The 20,933-nt window shown below is 50.4% G+C and overlaps 1 protein-coding gene across 4 annotated transcripts in view; it reads right to left on the bottom strand.

Moving 5' to 3' along the window:
• TCOF1 (treacle ribosome biogenesis factor 1) overlaps positions 1-20,933 on the bottom strand; it is a 41,155-nt gene that overhangs the window by 5,423 nt on the left and 14,799 nt on the right. For 3 of the 4 annotated variants that reach the window (XM_053567448.1, XM_053567449.1, XM_053567450.1), the window contains 13 exons: positions 20,684-20,890; positions 20,298-20,507; positions 19,865-20,095; positions 19,604-19,783; positions 16,733-16,870; positions 16,359-16,535; positions 16,012-16,221; positions 12,918-13,043; positions 7,053-7,239; positions 5,712-5,818; positions 2,881-3,127; positions 2,302-2,384; positions 1,323-1,503 (listed from right to left, as the gene is read on the bottom strand). In XM_053567448.1, coding sequence (XP_053423423.1) covers positions 1,323-1,503; positions 2,302-2,384; positions 2,881-3,127; positions 5,712-5,818; positions 7,053-7,239; positions 12,918-13,043; positions 16,012-16,221; positions 16,359-16,535; positions 16,733-16,870; positions 19,604-19,783; positions 19,865-20,095; positions 20,298-20,507; positions 20,684-20,890 — 2,284 coding nt within the window. The remainder of the gene's footprint in view (positions 1-1,322; positions 1,504-2,301; positions 2,385-2,880; positions 3,128-5,711; positions 5,819-7,052; positions 7,240-12,917; positions 13,044-16,011; positions 16,222-16,358; positions 16,536-16,732; positions 16,871-19,603; positions 19,784-19,864; positions 20,096-20,297; positions 20,508-20,683; positions 20,891-20,933) is intronic. The other variant, XM_053567451.1, reaches the window with a different exon arrangement.

The raw sequence follows: 20,933 nt of genomic DNA, 5'->3' as shown, positions 1-20,933 counted from the left end.
CCAGCTGCACACCCTGATCTCACTTCTAACTTAGAGCCTTTTCCTTTTTTGTCGCCTCACTAAAAACTCCCCTCAAATGAGGATAGGAAACAAATTGACTCTACAATGAATGAGAAGGCCTGAAATCTATCAATGAGATGAAAGGTCACACAGCAGAAGATGGAGTCTGGAGCTGGAAGGAAGGGAACCTGGGTTCTACCGATTTGCTATGTGATTCTGACCAGGACCCAGCTCCTCCCATAATCTGTTTTCCTCTCTGTAACTGATGGGCTGGATAAACAGTGAGGCCCCCTATTATCATTGCAGATTTATAATAAAAGTGAAGGGTATGCAGACCCTCAACTCATGCCCACTCACATACAGCCCTTCCTGGTCAGGGGTCCAGGCAGGTTGGGGTAGCTGGGTGTGGTGCATATGCATAGGCTGCTGACTAAGCAGGTTTACTGTCTGCCAGGGCAGCTTCTGGTGTAGCCTTTGTTTAGAATTTTCCACGCCTCTGCTTGCCTTTGATAATTGTGTGCTGACTACATATGTAAAAAAAAACCTCCCACAGCCCCCTCTAAAATGTCTCCTTGTTGCACCCGCCTCTCACAGAGAGAATGCTGGGGAAGAAAGTGAGCAACGACTCCTCTTCTGACCCAGCATGGGGTAAGCTGCAGCTAAAAGCCCAAGATTGCATCCCACTGTCATCCCTGGTGACCCGGGCAGGTCTCTGCCCCATTCATAGGTGCAAAGCTTCTATACATTGGGCTCTGGAAGGTGGCCCAGTGGTTTGGTCCTGGAGGTGTTCACCTTGAAGAGGGGCCCAGTTTATACACCACGTCACATAGGCTGGGGACTGCTCCCCGCAATGTGCAGTGAGCCTGACAGTGCCCCTCAGCACAGTGTAGGTGCTCCAGCAGCTTTTGGCTCCAGAACTGTGGTGGGTAGGGGAAATGGACAGGGCAGGCTAAGTAGAAGGGGGTCCCAGGTTGGATGGAGGCCCAGTTCTGTCCTTTAGTGAGAGCCTACTCCACAAGCCAAGATGCCGATTCCTCTAAGGAAGGAGTTATCCTACCAGGTGCATCAACATCCTCCATGTCTGGATGAATGCTGACCTCCAGGCTGTGCCAGACCTTGGAAGCCAGACACCTGGGCATGGGGCTCCATTTGTACTTTGATGAGCACCTCCAGGCCCAACGCATGGCCACAAGGTCTTACTAAGAGAAGCCTTCCCGATGGCAGATAGGACATTAGTGGAACTGTTGCCAGGGGACGGAAGATGGGTCCACTGCCTTGTCCCTCTCTGTCCTGCTGTGTTCCTCCTGTAGCCCTCAACTCACCTGTTTTAGGGGACATGGTGCCTGCTGTTTGTTGGGGCTCTGTCTCCTGCTTGACATCTGTGTTACCTTTGGTGGCTGGAGTAGATGAAACTGAGGGGTTGGAGTCCGGCCTGGGAGTTGCCTTTGAGGCCTGGGAATTGGCTAGGGTTAGTCCAGGGGTCACATAACCTGAGAGGAGAGACTGAAGAAGCCCAGTGTGAAAGAGGCTGCAACCCCACCCCACCCAGCTCCCAAGGCACAGCTTCCAGGAAACCAGCCCAGGGACCATGAAGGTGGGTCCTGCTCCTTCAGGCACCAAGGCACAGAGGGGGATTTCTTGAAGTATTTGAATTAATACACTTTTTAGACAGGCACATTTAAAAAGGAAATTTCTGGCCAGGTGCAGAAATCCCAGCACCCCTGTAATCCCAGCACTCTGGGAAGTCGAGGCAGGTAGATTGCCTGAGCTCATGAGTTCGAAACCAGCCTGAGCCAGAGTAAGACTTCATCTCTAAAAATAGCCGGGCATTGTGGCAGGGTGCCTGTAGTCCCAGCTACTTGGGAGACTAAAACAAAAGAATCGCTTGAGCCCAAGAGTTCGAGGTTGCTGTGAGCTAAGATGCCATGGTTATTCTACCAAGAGTGACCAAGTGAGACTCTGTCTCAAAAAAAAAAAAAAATAAATAAATAAATAAATAAAAATAAAAAAGGAAATCTCTTATTAATGCAAACAGAAAATCACTAGCATTTTGCCACACATAGACAAACCTTAAAAGAAATCTGTTAAAGAATGTTTTTATCTGAGTATTACCTAGAATCAAGGTCATTCTATTTATAGACCCTGAGGTGAAGTACTGAACAGAGCCTCAGAGGAAGAAATAGTCTGGCTGGCTATGCCACACCTGGTGCCCTGCAGACATGACTTTGCCCTAGACTCCTGGAAAGAGGAAGCGTTCAGCCCCAAAACTTGTGAGGTTGCCAGCCCTCTCCCTGAAGTTACCTGGGAAGGTGCCACCACCTCATCCTCGCTTGATTCTGTGGTCTCTTCCACCAAGGTCTCCCTGATGGAGGTGGCTGGACCTACTGAAGAAGCATAGATATCCTGTTGGCAGTTCCACGTGGCCCCTGCCTGCCAGGCAGGGCAGAGCCCTTCAGCTGGGTGCTGTGATGTCCTGGTCTCTTTGTAGGTTTCTCACCCTCCTGCCTAAAGCTTCCTATTGCTTCTCTTCAATTTCATGGTATTCACAAGATCATTTCTAGGTGAGACACCTGAATGCCAAAAGCTTAATATCTAATTCTAGGGGTCCCATTTGTATTTCCTTGCTTTCTCCTGTGGGGGAAGCACGGTCCTAAAGTTTTGGGGAATCAGTCAAAGAATCCTGATGTAAAAAGCTGAGGGTCAAACAGCAAAGTCAGGTCTCCGAAATCATTTAGACTGACTTCCTCATGGAATTGTACAACTAGGGGAACTGAGGCCCAGCATAGGGGGACTTGCTAAGGTCGCAAAACAAGTTGGGATATAGGATCAAGGCCTAGGGCCCTCGTAGGCTGTGTTTCATCCCTTACCAGGCACCCTCACCTGGCCGGTGGGCTGATTTGGTCATCTGGGGCCCTTCAGCATCTTCCTCACTCCCTGAAGAGCTGTTGCTGCTGTCCTCGCTGTCATCTGAGCTCCCAGGGGCTTTGGCCTTGGGGTATCCCAAGGGAGTGGCTGTGGCCTGCTGTCCCTCAGGAAGCTTAGGTTTTTTGAGATTGTTGGTCACTCCAGCCTGGACAGGGGTGCTCTGGGGACCTGTCACAGGGACTGTTCCCACAGCACTGTCAACCTAATTTGGTAAAAGGAGAGTGTGGAAGGAAAATTAGGGTAAGAAACATCTGGTCCTTCCTGAACACTTAAAACAAGGGTAGGCGCTATGTTGGTACATCACGTGTTTGCTCCTTCTCACAACTCTCTAAGATGGGTACTATAAATTCCTCCACACAGATCAGGCTGCTGGGGCTCAGGGAGGTAAACACAAGGGCTAAGGTCACAGGCAGGTAGGTGCTGGTGCCAGGATTCAGGGCCATGCCTGTGCCCTCTCTTCTTTACTTTGTGGCAGGGCTGAAAGATGAGGCCTCTGGGAATAGGGCTGGGTGAGCCAGCTTTCCCCAGCTCCTCAAGGCACCCCACAGGCTTTCTGCGTGAGGACCTTTAGGGTAGCCTGGGTCAGTGGGAAGGAAGGTGGGTTGCTCTTTGTCACTTATGAGCAGTGAAAGGCAGCCATGAGACCCACAGGTCCTTGGCATGCGATTTGTGCCACACCCTGGTCCAGATCCTGTCTGGCTGGGATGGGAGCAGAGCCAGGCAAGAGGAGACATAGCTGTGAGTCTGGGGCAGAGAACTATGGGCTAGTCAAGGAGTAATTTCACCATCTGGGCAGCAAAATGTGGGGCAGTCTTCAGGTTATAAGCAAATCACATTGTTCTCAAAGAGTACAAAGATAGCCCCTAACCCAGAGGAGGGAAGCAGCTCAGGCCCCAGTTGTGGCCACATTACTCAATTTGTGCCTTCATTGGGGACAAGTCTCCAGCCCGGGGGTCCTCCTGGTGCCACTCCTACTTTCATGCCCACCAGCAGCCAGGGAGAGGACTTAAGAAAGAAACTGGCTGTGACCCCTTGCAGAGAGCCTCCGGGCCTCCCACATCCCTCCACGTGTGGCATAACTCTCCTGCGGAGACCTGGGCTCTTCTTGATGCTCCATCCAGCTGTCCCTGCCTTCTTCTATCAGTTCCCCTCACTCCCAGGTGTACCCCCAAAGGATCCCGGCTCTGTGCTCCCCTGCCTGGAGGGTGCCCAGCCCATCCTGTAACTGCTGCTTCCCCTGTTTCACTGTCACCTTCTCGGGGAGGCCTTCCCACCCACCTTTCTAAAGAGGTCACTCCACTATTCTCTAGTTTATACTGTTTCTTTCAAAGCACTTACCAGCTGGTGAATATTTATATTTTGGTTTCCTTGTTTAGTGGCTGCCTGCCTGCTGGTCTGGGCACTCTCTGAGGGCAGGGCCCCTCCCTGTCTTGTTCCTAACACTTCCCCAGTGCCTGGTACGGTCAGATGCTCAGCACCACCTGATGGCTAACTGGCTTAACGGATGACCATGGCCCAGCTACCTACCCAGCATGCAAGTTCCCAGCTCTTCTTGGGCTGGAGCTTGTGGTGAGCCCACTGAGCAGGTGGTATACCACCTCTCTGGGCTGGGGCACCCCCCCCTAGCAAATCCTCCCCCCAGCTCACACCAGTACTCTTCTGCCCCTTCAGAAAAAGGAGGTGGGGTACACAGTGGGCTTCTCCCTTTCCATGGGATAGGAAATCAAACTGATATGGCGCAGAGAGTAAGGCCCTGAGAGTTACAAGACCTGGGTTCTGGCCTTACCCATTCCTGCTCAAGTTGTAACCTCCTGGGTGGGGGCTGTGTGCTCAGTTTTACAGTTTGAACAATGGGCCATTAATCTTTCCCTGCCCAGCTTTTAGATTCAGGCATAGAACTTATAAAAATGCGCTGAAAATGGTGAAGGCTGAGAAGAATGTTAAAGTCACTAGTACAGACAGTATAAACAATACAAAGGGCAATTTTTGGGCCAGGCGCGGTGGCTCTCTGGGAGCCTCCCAGCCTCAGCACTCTGTGAGGCTTGAGGCGGCTGGATTGCCTGAGCTCAGGAGTTTGAGACCAGCCTAAGCCAGAGTGAGACACTGTCTCTAAAAATAGCCAGGTGCTGTGTAGGTGCCTGTAGTCCCAGCTACTCATGAGGCTGAGGCAAGAGAGAATTGTTTAAGCCTGAGAGTTTGAGGTTGCTGTGAGCTATGACACTACAGCACTCTACTGAGGGTGACAAACTGAGACTCTGTTTCAAAAAACAAATAAATAAACAAACAAAAACAAAGGGCAATTTTTTTTTTTTTTTTTGTAGAGACAGAGTCTCATTTTATGGCCCTCGGTAGAGTGCCGTGGCCTCACACAGCTCACAGCAACCTCCAACTCCTGGGCTTAAGCGATTCTCTTGCCTCAGCCTCCCGAGTAGCTGGGACTACAGGTGCCCACCACAACGCCCAGCTATTAAAGGGCAATTTTTGTTCATGACATTTCAAAAGCAGAAGGAAAATAAAATCAAAAAGCCCATGTTGGAGAATCTGATAAGGGACTCAGAGTGCAGGGCTGGCTCTACTTGGAAGTTGAATTCTCAGATTAATCTTCCTGAGAACTCAAAGGGGAACTGGGAAGCCAGCATCCAGGCTATAGCCAGAGGCCAGGAAAGCCTCTGGTGGTGGGGGTAATAATTATTGTAGTCCAACCCATCAGCACCAGCAAGAAAAGTGGCAGAAGACTGGGGCCACCTGTTGGCCTACAGGGCCCTCCCTTGCCCACCGGGTGGTACCTGAGCAATTGATCCCTCCTGTTTCTTGCTGCTGCGGGCTCCAGCAACACTGGTTTTGGGGACTGTCTTTGGATGAGCAGTGGGCACAGTCATGTTGGTTCTAATGGCTGAAATGGAATGGGATGGGGGGGCGTGAGGGCACAGAAGCCCCACAGCCTTCCTAGCAGTGGCAACAACCTAATTTGCTAGCCCTTTTTGGGGACCTGGCACTGTGCTTACAGAGATAGAAGCTTGTTTACTCCCCTCCCCAAGCCTCCTAGGTAGGAGATGTCACTATGTCACAGGACTAAGGAGCTCAAATGGCTGCTGTGACAGCAGGCAGGCTTTCTCTTCTCCTTTCTAAGCTGGCCAGGCTGCTACTCCTGAGCAACAGGCTAGAACGCTGGTGCCAAATGACTCTCTTTGCAGTTAAAATAGTCTCTCCTGAGAGTCCCCCCGGTTATCTGCAGAGGCTGTTATACACGTGTTCACTGGAACACTGTAACTGCCAAAAACCCCCAGAAACAAAACCCTCTGCTTCCTCCAACATGGCACTAGCTAAATAAACTGTAGTATGTCTACGCAAAGGACTTCTTTGTAGCCAGAGGAATCTCACTGTGAACATGTAATAATAAAAAACCTTAGTGTCACACTATATCTAGCAACGGTTACTGAGTATCACATACAGGATGATTCCACTTTAAAAATACACCCGTATATCCTAGGTTTTTGTAAAGTTACTACTTGTCATATGTTAACAGTAATTATTTGGGGCAATGGGATTACAGGTGGTATTTTTTCTTTTGTGCTAATCTGTATTTTTAAGTTATCCTACCAAGATCAGGCATTACTTCCTCATAAAAGAGTTATAGCAACAATAGTAATATTAACCACAATGAAACCATAGATCTGTTCCTGTCTCCCACTGATAGATGAAATACCTCTCTCCAATGTCTCTGCTTAGGTTGCCTAACCCCTTTACATACCACCAGGGACGGGAAGCTCACTATTACCCTGACTACCTGCTCCACATTCAGTCAGCTGTTACAGAGCTCCTTCTTAGACTATGTAGAAACCTGGTCCCTGCAGCTTCTAGCCACTGGGTTCCTCACTTACAGCTGGCACAGAAAAGCCCTGGGAATTAGTCCTCGAGAACTGTAGGTCTGAGCCAGGCCTGAATCAGAATGGCCAATGCAGGGCCTGGAGACCCGGCCCCAGTCCCTTCTGACTAAGACCATGCCATGTTACTTGGCCAGTGTCCTTTCCCTTTTGGGTCGAGATTCGAGGCAGTGAGGGTGGCCCCACCCACCAAGCCTGGCAGGTGCAGCAGGAGAGTCAGCATTGCATAGGGGCCGTGCTCACCAGAAGTTGAGCACTGCGTAGCAGGGATCATATCCTCATCCTCGCTCTCGGATGAGGAACTCTTGGCTGTGCTTTCCAAGGCCCGGGCCTTCCTCGGGGTGTTCGCAGCCTGGGCTTGTGCGGGGGTAGCAGCTTGGCCAGCTGGACTACGATTAGGGTCGACAAAAATCAGAGGGGTTTTAATCACCTTGAAAAACAAAAACAAAACACATCCCCCCAGTGATTAAAGGTTTGGCCAGGGAAAGGGGAAGATGGGGTAGGGAAGGGTTTTACAAGGTAAGGGGTTCACAGAGCTTGGGGGCAGCTGGGCACAGTTAGAAGACATTACAGCTGCCCAGGGCTCTTTCAGCCCATGTACTTGCTAAGACCGAACACAATACCGCACAGCTCAGGGCAGCCCACCTGACCCTCACAGTGAAGCATCAGCTCTAATACACAGGTGGGAAAACCATAAGCCCAGAGAGAGGAAGGGAGCTGTCCAAGGACATGAAGTCCACAGGAAGCAGAGCCAGGGCCAGACTGTCCAATTTCACCTTCTTTACTCTGGCTGACTGCAGGGACATCCACCTGTTGAGGATATTCCAAGGTTGCTTGGCCAGAATATTCGCCCAGGGAAGGGTTTATAGTCTATTTGCCCCCACCCCAGAGACCCTGATGTAGCCCTCCTGAGAAGTGGCCCAGAACGTAACTCCCAGCTACGCTGACCCAGTTACTTCACCAAATAAACTGCACATGGGAAATCCAGGATAGGTGGGTAGGGAAGAAACCATGTTTAAGACTTAAGGGACTAATAATCCAAAGTAGTGTGTCTTTATTTGAACACACCAAATATAAAAAATACTATTCATTAGGCAATTGAAGAACAGGGATACTGACTGGGTAGTTAATTTTTCAGGTAGGATAATGTACTGTGGTTATGTTTTTAAAAAAAGTCCTTGTCATTTAGAGCTGCACACTGCAATCCTGGTGGATGAGATGACACATCTGAGACTGAGGGGTGTTGGGAAATGGAGTGAAGGGTTTGCGTGAAACGAGACTGCTCAGGAGTTTATAAGTGTTGAGGCTGGGGATGGTATGTGGGGTTCTTTCCATTATTCTATCTTTGGGTATGTTTTAAATTTTCCAATTAAACAGTAAAAGAAAAAGGAAAAGGACAGCAGCGACAGTTCCCTGGTATTCTATAGGCCAGTCTGGCTGGGAATGGCAGCTCCCTTGAACATGCCCACCACACAGCAGGGGTCTCCAGGTCAGTTTTCTTCTGAAAATTCCCAGCTACTGAGTATGTGTAAGCGGGAGCCAAGGAGCTGGGTAAGTCCACCTTCCACTCTCCAAATGTCTGAACTGCTTTGAGTTCTACACTCTGTGGACAGTGAGAGACTTGGGGAAGGAGAAAGAGGGGGCTGCCCAAGGTCAAGGGAGGGGACAGTCAGGTCTAGGCAGAACCCAGTCTCTGTCTGCTGCACCACCCTGTCCATCTCCTGAGCCCCACTTAGCACGTCCTCTCCCCAGGGTGCTGTGGAGAGAGCAGTAAATGAAAAGTGAAGCAGAAAGGTACCCTCTGGAGGGAGGAACCTCTGCTGGGCTCAGGCCTCTCCCACCCCTGCCAAACGGCTTCCCCCACGGCTGCTCTGATCTGCCACTTCTAGAGCCTTTCTTCCCACGTTATAAAAAAAAGAAGGATGGAAAGTGGGAGAAGGCTTACAGTTGAGGGAGGGGGGATCTATATATATGTGAGAAGACAGAGGAACAGATTGTCGGGGACGAAGAGAGGCACTGAACCCACTGAGGCAAACAATAGCGTCTCGGGATGTTAAAAGCAACTCAGCAGTGAACGCCTCCTCCTAGCTCCACCTGCCCACGGCCCCCCACCCTGGCCTCTGGGCTGTGGGAGGGAGGTGGTGCCAGGGGTCTGGCTGCAGAGGGCAGGTTGGAACACAAGGGGAACTACAGCTCTGTAGTGCAGTGGTAGGAGTGCACGGATAAAGTCTATAGAGTTCAAAAGGCAGGCCATGCTGACCGTGGATGTGGGGGAGGACTTGCTTCTGACCTCACCTCTGCCACATCAGCACTGTGTGGTCAAGCCCCCGAGCAATCCCAGCCTGGGCTCACTCACTGGAAGGGTTCTTTACACTCTGGAAGCTGCAAAGCACAGCATGCACAGGGGTGTAACTGGGTCAGAAAAAGCTTGTTGGAAGTGAAGAAGTGAAACCACCACTCCCTGTAGGTGGTGGGCAGCAGGGATCCAGAGGAAACCCAGGACTCTGCCTATAGCCTGATGCCTGCATAGCCAAACCTGGGGGCTTTCAGGACAGCGCTCACTGCCTCCTGTCAAAGGTGGGCTCATCACAACTGTGCCCCTGTTCCAGCAAGTCAGGGACAGAGTGGGGGTAAGGAGCTGAGCAAATGGGTAAGGAGCCCCATTTGCTGACCCCAGCAAGCCACGGAGGCACCACTCTTCCCAAAACCTTTCTCAGGACTGCCTGAGGGTTGTTCAATGGGTTCCATTTGCTCCTCAGGGGACCGAGAAATTTCACTCTTTGGGGATCTGGCCTGGAGCCTCAAGGTTTGGAAGCCCCCAGAGAGTCTCACCCTAGGAGTTGAGAAAGTTGATGCACAGAGACGGCATGTGACCTTGCTCAGGGTGACCAGCAGACCAGTGCCAGAACTAGATTAGAAGTTAGTTCTCCAGGCACTAGATACGAGCTTCTTCCAGGATACCCTAATTTAGTTTCTTATGAGTTTTTCTCTTTGATTCAACTTAAAACTTTGAGGATACAGCCTATATCTTTATTTTTTTGGCAAAGTAATAGAAAAAATGGCATTTAAAAGAAATTAATTTTAATCGACAAGTAAAAATTGTAAATATTTATGGTATACAACACATTTTTTTGGGCTGTTTTTGGCTGGGTCTGGGTTTGAACCTGCCACCTCTGGCATATGGTGCTGACACCCTACTCCTTTGAGCCACAGGCGCTGCCCCGGTATACAACACATTTTGATGTATGTATACACTGTACAGTTAATATGTACAAAATCAATTTCTTTTTAGTTTGGTACCCACCCCAGGATCCAGTACAGACTCTACCCTGCAGTTAATGCTCTGCACAACTGGGCTGTGACACAGTGAGTAGGCTGAGGCATGGAACCAACAGCTCCATCCTGCCTCTCAGCCTGGGGCTCTGCCCATCATCCTGGCATCCATCTCTTTCCCCTACTGATGGGCTAATAATAAAAACAGCGAAACTTGTCAATAGAGAAATGCTCAATAAATGCATAATAATGATAATAAACATAATTAGCGAGCTGGGGATTAAGGAGCTAAAAATCCCCCAGTTAGGAGGCTGCAGCTTCCCCAGGCTGTGCCTGTCTTCCCTGAATTCTCCAGGGGGAATGTATAAACTGCTGATTTTTTTTTCCTTTTGCTTTTTAAATAGGGACTGTAGAATCTTGAGGACTAACGTACCAATTAAATGGTTCAGTTTAAGCATGATGTTCATTTTAATTATGTTAGTCTGCCCCCGCAGAGAAAGGCAAAGCAGCCCCCCTCTCCCAGCTGTTTAGATCCCTCAGAAAGGGAAGCAGCCTCATAAAGGTGCCAGAGGGCAGTGCCCAAGCCCTACAAAAGGGAGTGCTGGGGCAGTACCAGGTAGCAAGGCAGAGGGTAGACGTCCGGGGCTCAAATACCAGGTCTGCCCACTTGTTACCAGCCATGTGATTAGGACAGGTTGCATGATTTTTCTGAGCCAGAAAATGGGAATTAAAAAAAAGGATTTCCCAGGCCGGGTGCGGTGGTTCATGCCTGTAATCCTAGCATTCTGGGAGGTTGAGGCAGGTGGATTGCCTGAGCTCACAGGTTTGAGACCAAACTAAGCAAGAGTGAGACCCCATCTCTAAAAATAGCCGGGCGCTGGGGCATGCGCCTATAGTCCCAGCTTCTTGGGAGGCTGAAGAAGAGGATCACTTGAGCCCAAGAGTTTGAGATTGTTTGAGTTATGACGCCATCTCACCCTCTTATCGAGGGTGACAAAGTGAGACTCTGTCTCAAAAAAAAAAGAAAAAGAAAGGCATTTCCCACATAGGTTTATTGCGGAGATTAAACAAAATAACACAAACAATAGGGCTTAGCAATGTATCTGGTATGCAGTTGTTAGTTGTTGGCCAGGCACAGTGGCTTATACCTGTAATCTTAGCACTCTGGGAGGCCAAGGCAGGTGGACTGTTTGAGCTAAGGAGTTTGAGACCAGCCTGAGCAAGAGCAAAACCCTGTCTCTACCAAAAAAAAAAAAAAAAAAAAGTAGAAAAACTAGCCAGGCATTCTAGTGGGCACCTGTATTCCCAGCTACACAGGAGGCTGAGGCAAGAGGATTGATTGCTTAAGCCCAAGAGACTGAGGTTGCTGTGAGCTAGGCAGATGCCACCACACCACTCTAGCCTGGGCAACAGAGTAAGAGTGTCTCAAAAAAAAAAAAAAAAAGTTAGCTGTCATTGTTCATCATTATTTTTGTAATCTGTACTACTGAGAAGAGAAAAGCAGTGAGCACCCCACCACCAGAGGTGTGTGAGCAGCATCCCACCTTACTGATAGATTGATAAGAACAGGGTATATGACCAGGCACAGTGGCTCACACATGTACTCTCAGCACTTTGGGAGGCCAAAGGGTGGGAGGATTGCTTGAGGCCAGGAGTTTGAGACCAGCCTGGGCAATATAGTTGAGACCCTATCTTTATAAAAAATTAGAAAAATTAGCCAGGCATGTTGACGTGCACCTGTAGTCAGTTACTGAGGTGGCTGAGGCAGGAGGATCACTTGTGCTCAAGAGTTTGAGGTAGCAGGGAGCTGTGATCATGCCAGTGCACTCCAGCCTGGGTGACAGAGCAAGACTTTGCCTCTCTGGGGGAAAAAAAAAAAAGAACATGGCATGTGATATGTAAAGGAGATGGTTAAAAAGAACATTCCACTGGTGTCAGAGTTGTAAGATTTCAGCATCTCTGAGGCCCTGGGTGGGGACCAGTGCTCTGAGTGCCTGGCAGAAGCTTCTGGGATCTTGGGGCTAGAGGAAAAGAAAGGGCAGTGCCATTTCCTGGAAGGGCCTGGGTTCACATGAACCTTGGACCACATCGGCATGGCTGACTTGGGCCTCTGGAATTGGGGGAATAAGGTGGACTTGGTCTCACCCTTGGGGATTAGTCTGAACAGGACTGTGACTGTAAGCTCTCACTCAGCCCAGCCAGAAAAATGGGACCCAGCACAGCTTGTGAATGTGTGCCACAGGTGCTTAAGTCATGGTCGCAGGTGAGGTCCATGGGTCACGCAGAGAAAGATCCTAGCCCCGAATAGGAATTGGAGATATATAGGGAGCCACTGGGCCAGCGTCTGCATGGTCTTCAAGCTCTTACGAAGCATGAAAACTCTTAGGGCCTTGATTCCTGAACTGCCACATGGGACAACACTACCTGCCCTCCTGCTAGTAGTAGACATTCCTTTCCTATTAGTCAGGGGCTAGGCCAAGTACTACATGTACTGGCACAAGGGCACAAAGGCACCACTACTGTCCCTGCTTTATAGCTGAAACATTGACCCTCAGCCGGGGGAAGCATTTGCCCAGGATCAGGGAGCTGGTGGGTAGCAGAGCTGGGTTTTGTCCCGATATCACCTGGCTTTGCTGCCGGCCTCACAGGGTCTGCCTGTTCAGATGAATGTCACAATAGAGGAAAGAGTTCTAGAAACTATGAAGTGCTATTTAAATATGGTGATAGCTTCCCTGTGGAAAAGATCCTCCTTCCACAGAGGCCTGCAGGACCAGTCCCAATGCACCATTGTTCATTTTAAACACACAGTGTCTTAAAAGAGAAGGCATGGCCTACCTGGCTTGGCGGCAGCTCTTCGTCACTGCTCTCTGAGGACCCCTCTGCATTCTTGTCTGGGGGTGCTGGGGCCAGGGTCTTGCTTCCAGCAGTTTTCAAGTTACCATTCTTTTGAGGGGACAAGACCTAAATTGCACATGGTTGGGGAGAGAGACATTAGCTGACAGGGAAACACAGCCAGCAGGCAAATACCCTCGTGCACTCTGGCTCTCCCAGGAAGGCAGCATGGCCCCTTCCTGACCATGCACAGAAACGCTGCTCACCCAGCATGCCAGCCACTGGAAGTGGCCACTGGCAGCAAACCCCTCCCCTGCCAATCCTCCTTCCAGAACTGATTCTGAACTTGAAAGGGACATATGACTTAGATGTAGCTAAGACCTGAGGGCTATAATGCTGTTGGCCCACAGTCTAAACAAGAGGTAACAGCAGCTTGGGACAAGGTTGTAGCCATGAGCCAGTAGTCCCAGCACAGCTCACACCTGGTTTTAATACCTACAGCTACAAGTGGGAGCTGTCTAGAAGCCAGCCCCCACCAGATGGGGCATGATGAGTGGAGCCAGGCACTGCAGCTGGAGACTAGGAGAGTCCCTACTGGGGGAGAGGCTCTACCTTTCACTCAGCCCGGCCAGAAAAGTGGCACATAGGCTGCCTCAACTTCCAATTCCTTAAGAAGCTAGAAGATCCCAATTTGAACAGCATGGCATTTACCAATTTTTAAATGGGGAAAGAAAAATGCACACTGCTAGTTGCCTCAACAGTAATGCCTGTGTCTTCCTTGCTAATAGAAGCCTGAGTCTTTCCTGGTGGCCCTCACCACACACCTGGAGGGGGCGGGTGGCAGCACATCTAGCCTGAGGTTTGGATGAAGAAACTTGAAGGGAAGACTATTCCTAGCCCTTTAGGAGACACCACAACCTTGCTGTGACAGTGAGGCTAGTGGAGCACAGAAATGGAGGACATCTGGTCAAAGGAACCACTTTTACAGTAGTTGGACCCTGCGACTTTGTGTGCTCGGAACTAATCAGTCTCCTTCTTATTTAAGCTCCTTCAAATTGGGTTTCTCTTGGGACACTGACTGATAGAGCAATTCATTGAAAACTTAAAAACAGGCTGGGCGCGGTGGCTCACTCCTGTAATGCTAGCACTCCGGGAGGCTGAGGTAGGTGGATTATCTGAGCTCATGGGTTCCAAATGAGCCTGAGCAAGAGTGAGACTGTGTCTAAAAATAGCCAGGTGTTGTGGCAGGCACCTGTAGTTCCAGCTACTTGGGAGGCTGAGGCAAGAGAATCACTTGAGCCCAAGAGTTTGAGGTTGCTATGAGCTATGATGCCACTGTACTCTACCAAAGGTGACAAAGTGAGACTCTGTCTCAAAAAAAACAAAACAAAACAAAAAAACCTTCCCAGGCCAAAACATGGGTGGGTCTCGTGTCTTAGCCTGGCATTTAGCCCCCTCCCCCCCATAAATGTCACCAGTAACAAGGCCTGGGAAGGGACTGCAGCCTGCAGGACAGCTGCCTTTGCTGACCACGTGCCTTCATGCCCTGCCCCTTTGCCACACATGGCTTTCCTCAGCTGGAGGGCCCGTCTCCACTTCTGGGTCTGGTGAATGCCTGGTTTTCCTTCAAGTTCAGTTCAATCATTCTCCTCTCTGGCCTCTCAGAGACCTGTTCTCCCAGCTCCATCAAAAAGAGCACCACCATAATATTCTTTGATAATACGGTAATTTGTCTCACCCTATAAACAGTAAGTTCTTTGAGAGCAGAGCCAATGTTTTTCATCACCAATAGTTGATTTGATGTACCAAAGGCAGGGGTTAGTGTTAGAAGCATTTAACAGGGTTTTCCGTGGTTGAGTATTATATTTTTAGTTGTTTTTGAGACAAGGTCTTGCTCTGTCACCCAGGCTAGAGTGGAGTGGTGTCATCATAGCTCACTTCAACCTCAAATTCCTGGGTTCAAGAGATCCTCCTGCCTCAGCCTCCCAGAGTGCTAGGTTTACAGGTGTAAGCCACTATCCCTAGCCATGGTGCTTGTATTAATCATGAAGAAAAAAGAAATTTAAGCGGGGATGAAGATTGTCATGACACAGGGACTTCTGGCTTTCCTTAACAAAAGGAAGATCTGACCACACAGATGATACATTTCCACTGTCACAACAGCTAATAGAATTGTCACTCTACATGGGAAGGGGTCTCCAGGTTGTCCCAGTTACCACCTCTCCTACTGTCTCTCCTGATACCAACGCACCATGTCAGTTGCCATCTATCACCTCCACCAGGCCTATGTCAATCATCTCCATCACACGCTTGAGCCCTATAGGCACCAGAGCTTGTCTGCCACCTCTGCAGACAGAAAACTGTCCAGATTTCCCAGCTCTCTCCAAGCCTTCCCTGGGAGGTGCACTTGCCTATGTGAAGTCTTTCTTAGGCCCAGGTGACGGATGTGACTTCCTTCACTTCCCCAGGGCCTCAGAGTTCCTGCCCTATACTCAAAGCCTCCTCATGACTCTCTGATTGGGACTCTTTTGATTCATGGCTTCATGTGCGTTGACAGCAATTGCTGACCTATCTTTCCAGGGGGCCGGTGTGTCTGCTCACGCCATGGAGGCCTTGATATAGGAGCAAGCAGAACAACTTTTATTGGGGAGGCCCTCGCTTGGTGGTTTTTACAGCAGGTTTTTTTTAGAGACAGAGTTTTACTTTATCGCCCTTGGTAGAGTGCTGTGGTGTCACAGCTCACAGCAGCCTCCAACTACTGGGCTTAGGTGATTCTCTTGCCTCAGCCTCCCGAGTAGCTGGGACTATAGGTGCCCGCCACAACTCAGATAGCTCAGCTATCTTTTTGTTGCAGTTTGGCCAGGGCTGGGTTTGAACCTGCCACCCTTGGTATATGGGCCAGCGCCCTACTCACTAAGCCACAGGCGCCGGCCTTTACGGCAGCTTTTATCTAAGGAAATGTGCAGGACAATGGCTGAGATAAGGGATCCTGAAGGCAGAGCTTTAAGCTGGTCTTCCTTCCTTACCTGGCCCTGAACGCCACCAAGTTCTGACTGAGGAGTGGGTAGTGGTGGCTTGGAGGCCTAGTGGGTCTCACCTGGGCTGGGGTCACGGCCGCTGGGGCCTCGCCCTCACTGTCTGACTCCTCACTGCTGCTCCCCGAGTCTTCCTTCCACTTTCCCATCTGGGCCTGGGTGGTTGCAGGCCCTGTCTTCCCAGAGGGCGTGGGGATAGCGCCTTTCCTAGGAGACTCGTTGGCAAGTGCTGACACAGCTCTGACTTGGGTGGTCTTCCCCAAAGGCTTTGCCTGGAGTTAGAAATATAATAGGGGAGATAGCCCAGAGGGCTGGATGTGTGAGGAGACATGAGACTGAGGGGGTGAATGTGGCCATGCTCTATGCAGGGCCTGTGGCCCCCAGCATAGGGCTGCTCTCTCAGCCTCACCTGAGCTGGCACCTCCTCCTCACTGTCTGACTCCTCCTCACTGCTCTCTGAGTCCTCCTCCCCTGGCCCCATCTGGGCCTGTGCTGCTGTAGCCCCTGCTTTCCCCACACTTTGCATAGATGCCTGGCCCCTCACTGATGTGGCACTGTTCTGGAGGGTTCTTGCTGGTGTCTTTGCCTGAATTTCGAGGAGATAACAATATTAGAAAAGGAAGTAGACAACATGAGTCCTTTTAGGTTAAGAGACTCACCACCTCACCATGGTGTGACTATGGGAGATCATCCCAGCCCTTGTCCAGGCTGGGGTCAGTGGCTGGTCCTCCTCTCCACCCCAAGCCCCAGACCACATCTCCCACGGCTTCTGGCCTCACGTGCCTTGGCTTTGGACCCCTGTTTGGATTGAGCAGCTGTGGTGACACCTTTTCCAGAAGCTGAGGTTGCCCCTTTGGCTGAAGACACTCTGGTGGAAGCTGGGTTAGCTTTGGCCAGAGGGGTTTTCACTGAGGCCTTTACCTGGAAGGAGAAAAGGGAATTATGGAGGGAGAAGGTGAGATATAACAGAGCAGTTACCCAAGAACATTAAGTCTGGAGTCAGATGTTTGAGTTTGGATTCTGACACCTCCATTTAAGAGCTGTGTGAACCTGAACAAACCGTTTGATCTCACGAGAATTTTTTCCTCCTTTGTAAAATGTAGATAATAAAGAGGGCTACCTATAGGGTTATTGTGAGGATTAAATAGGAGATTCAGAGTTTAACATAGTGCATAGCACACAATAAACAATCAAATAAACTTATTATTTATTTTATTTTATTTTATTTTATTTTTGAGACAGAGTCTCATTATGTCACCCTTGATAGAGTGCCGTGACATCACAGCTCACAGCAATCTCAAACCCCTGGGCTCAACTGATTCTCTTGCCTCAGCCTCCCAAGTAGCTGGGACTATAGGTGCACACCACAATGCCCGGCTATTTTTTGTTGCAGTTATCATCGTTGTTTAGCTGTCCCAGGTTGGGTTCAAACCCGCCAACTGTGGTATATGTGGCTGGTGCCGTAACCGCTGTGCTATGGGCACTGAGCCAGATAAACTTATTATTGTATGACTTTTCTTAGCATTAGCTAAGCACAAGACTACCCATAACCAAGGTGTTTTCTAGGGCCCCTTTCAACTGGTGTCCATGTCATTAAATTCTGGCTACTGAATGTAAGTTGAGTGTCCTAAATGGTAGGAAACATGTCTCTTCCTCCTCCTGGCTGACTGGAATGCTGAGCTAATAGCTAGAACTTAAGTAGCCATCTTAATCTATGAGGTGAAGCCAGGTACTAAGGGTGGCAGAACAAGACAGAAAACTATTGTTGTTCGAGGTTTTCTTCAGCTTAACTGAATCTTTTTTTTTTTGTAGAGACAGAGTCTCACTTTATGGCCCTTGGTAGGGTGCCGTGGCCTCACACAGCTCACAGCAACCTCCAGCTCCTGGGCTTAAGCGATTCTCTTGCCTCAGCCTCCCGAGTAGCTGGGACTACAGGCGCCCGCCACAACGCCCGGCTATTTTTTGGTTGCAGTTTGGCCGGGGCCGGGTTTCAACCCGCCACCCTCGGTATATGGGGCCGGCGCCTTACCAACTGAGCCATAGGCGCCACCCAGCTTAACTGAATCTTAACTGATAATCCAGAGAACCCTGAAATGCCTGTCTAAGTCTTCACCAAATCCATACCTAGAGATGACAGCAAGCCCTATTAATGTGAGAGGAACCTGGCAGCATGTCAAGGCCCCTGCCTCATTGAGATGTCATATGGTCAATGCCAGAAGATGCCCCTCCTCCTAGCATGCCTCATGCGCATGAGACCAGGTGAAACCAAGAGTCAGGACTTCAAGAAGAAAAATTTCCTAAGGCGTAAATTGTGTGACTAAGGCCGAGGTGTTCATCAGCACAGCACTTCAGTCATCTAGAGGGGAGTTATGTCTCTGTTTACAGAGATACAAGAGAACAAAGCAAAAGATACAAAGATCAACTTGACCTAACAAGTCTCAATACATAAAAAAGGACAGAAATCATACAAAGTATGTTCTCCAACCACAATGTGATTAAATCAGAAGTTAACTACAAAACAAAACTTAGGTAATCCCAGATATTTGGAAATTAACTCACTTCTAAATAACCCACGGTTCACACCCCCTCAAGGTACAGGTAGGAGACTCAGATGGGAAGAAAAATATTTATGTGAGCTGTACAATGAAACTCTGTAAGGCACTGTGTTTGGAATGTGTCTGCAGCTTGGAAAAGGGGAGAGGAGGCTACTGGACTGAGACTCTAAAAGGGGCCCCCACGTAGCTTAAAACCTCAGCAGAGGAATCCTAGGAATTTGGGTCCCACAAGTCAACAGCGAGATGAGAACAACAAAAAATCGACAGAAATGTGTGCTCTGGTACAGGGAATAGAAAAATGACTAATTCCTGAGTGGTTATTGGGGAAAAAAAGAGGGACAATTAAAAATAATAAACAGTGGGTGGGTGAGTATAGGGAGTGAGCTGTGCTATCTTTACTTCCCTGGGAGACCTGACTGTAGATTTTGCTCCACATTAGCCTGTCCACCCACGGGTGACAGAGGAGAGGGGTGGCTGTATGCAGGCTCCTTGCTGGGTATGGCAGGTGAGATCTCACCCGAACCTGTGAGGGCTGATTTCTACTCTACAGAAGAGTAAGAAGAGGCTTCACGTGCCAGGACATGGAGCCAGGACTTGAACCCAGGCTGTCTGGCTCCAAATCCCTGCCATCTACCAACCACACTAGAGCCTGATCCTACCAGAATGTGCTGTCTGGTGGCACATCACCCAAGCCAGGTGCTCTCTCCTCCCCTGGCCTTGCATGGGCTGCTTTCTCTGCCTGTAACACTTTCCCAGGCCACCTCTTTTAGCTCATGGTTCAGATGCCACTGTCTCCTGCAAAAGCCCTAGAAATGCTCACCTTTCACACTCTACAGCCCAGGCGCACTCTCAACCATAACCACATCACCCCATGCTGGAAACCTACACACCCCTCCATGTCCCCATCAAGGCAAAACCTCCCCGAGGGCCAGGGACATAGGAGTCTCAGACCAGGGCAGCAGCTGGCAGAGTAGACATGGAGCAAAGAGGGGGCAATGAGGTTCTGCACATCAGGGGCAAGAGTGGCCCCAGACAAGCCATTCCTCAACCCTGTGCAGGCATAGCTGTTGGGGCTGGGCAGGTGCCTCCCAGGCTTCACCTGTGCTAGAGTTGGGGCTGTATCCTCACTGTCTGAATCCTCCTCACTGCTCTCAGAGTCTTCCTGCGTCTCAGTTTTGACCCGGGTGACCACAGGTTCCATCTTTCCAGGGAGGACTGAAGGCCCCGTGGGGGGCACAGAGGCAGCTTTCACTTGGAGGCCTTTCCCCACAGACTTTGCCTACGATGACAAGTGGAAGAGAAGTTTGTCACAGGAGCCCAAAGGACCACTTGGGGGCAGCCCAGCAAACACAGGCCTCACCTGTCCTACTGCTGCCACACGGGCTGTCTCCTCTTCTTCACTCTCTGACTCCTCGCTGCTGGAAGAGTCCTCCTCCGGTCTCTGGGCACTCTTGGCCGTAGCTGGAGAAGATCCTGCTCCTTTCTTGGGGGCTTGAGAACCCACAGGGGTGACCTTGGCAGATGTGAGGGTACCAGGAGTGCCACCTTTCCTTGGGGAGGCCTTGGTCTGAGTTTTTAGAGCTGGTTTTGCCTGAGGGGACAACAGAGATAGGTTGGAGAAGGCTCCTAGATTCAGAGCCCCCCATGTTCATCCATTCCAGGGTGGAGCCCCACTGCTGTTCTTTCTCACTAGCTAGAACACACATTCCAAAGAAAGAGCAGCTCAGTGTCCCGAGGGATGATGGTGGGTGTGGTGGGTCAGGCTGTGTAGCGGCCTTCTGCCCCAGCCTCACCTGAGCTGGAGGCATGGCTGCTGGTGCCTCATCCTCACTCTCAGACGACTCTTCACTGCTCTCTGAGTCTTCCTTAGAGCTTTCAGCCTTGACCGGGGTGGCCACAGGCCCTGCCTTCTGAGGGGTTACTGGAACAGTCCCTTTTCCCAAGGGCCCCCTGGCAGGACCCGAAGCAGATTTGGCCTGGGGGGTTTTCCCCAACGGCTTTGCCTGGGAGTGACAAAGGACAGGATCAGGAGAGGGAGCCCAAAGAGTAGGTATGCGCAGATACAAGAGACTGGAAAGGCTCACAGAGTCTCAGTGCAGAAGGAGGGCAGGTGGGTGTGGGCCCCTGAGGCTGCACACTGACAGGGAAAGAAGGGCCTGACAAGTCAGACGGGCCTCACCTGGGTCAGAGACGCGGCCATGGGCGCCTCCTCCTCACTATCCGACTCCTCACTGCTGCTTGTTGGGTCCTCCTTCTTCCCCACCTGGGCCAAGGGGGCTGTGGTCCCTGCCTTCCCAGGGGATACTGGGATGGCACCTTTCCCAGAGGGCCCCACGCCCATGATGGAGGCAGGTCTCACTTGGGGGTTTTTCCCCAAGGGCTTTGCCTGGGAGTGACAAAGAGTAAGATCAGGGGAGGGAGCCTCAAGG

Source organism: Nycticebus coucang, chromosome 17 (genome assembly GCF_027406575.1).
Source record: "Nycticebus coucang isolate mNycCou1 chromosome 17, mNycCou1.pri, whole genome shotgun sequence".
Classification (NCBI taxonomy): domain Eukaryota; kingdom Metazoa; phylum Chordata; class Mammalia; order Primates; family Lorisidae; genus Nycticebus; species Nycticebus coucang.
This window is presented reverse-complemented; position numbering and strand designations above follow the sequence as displayed.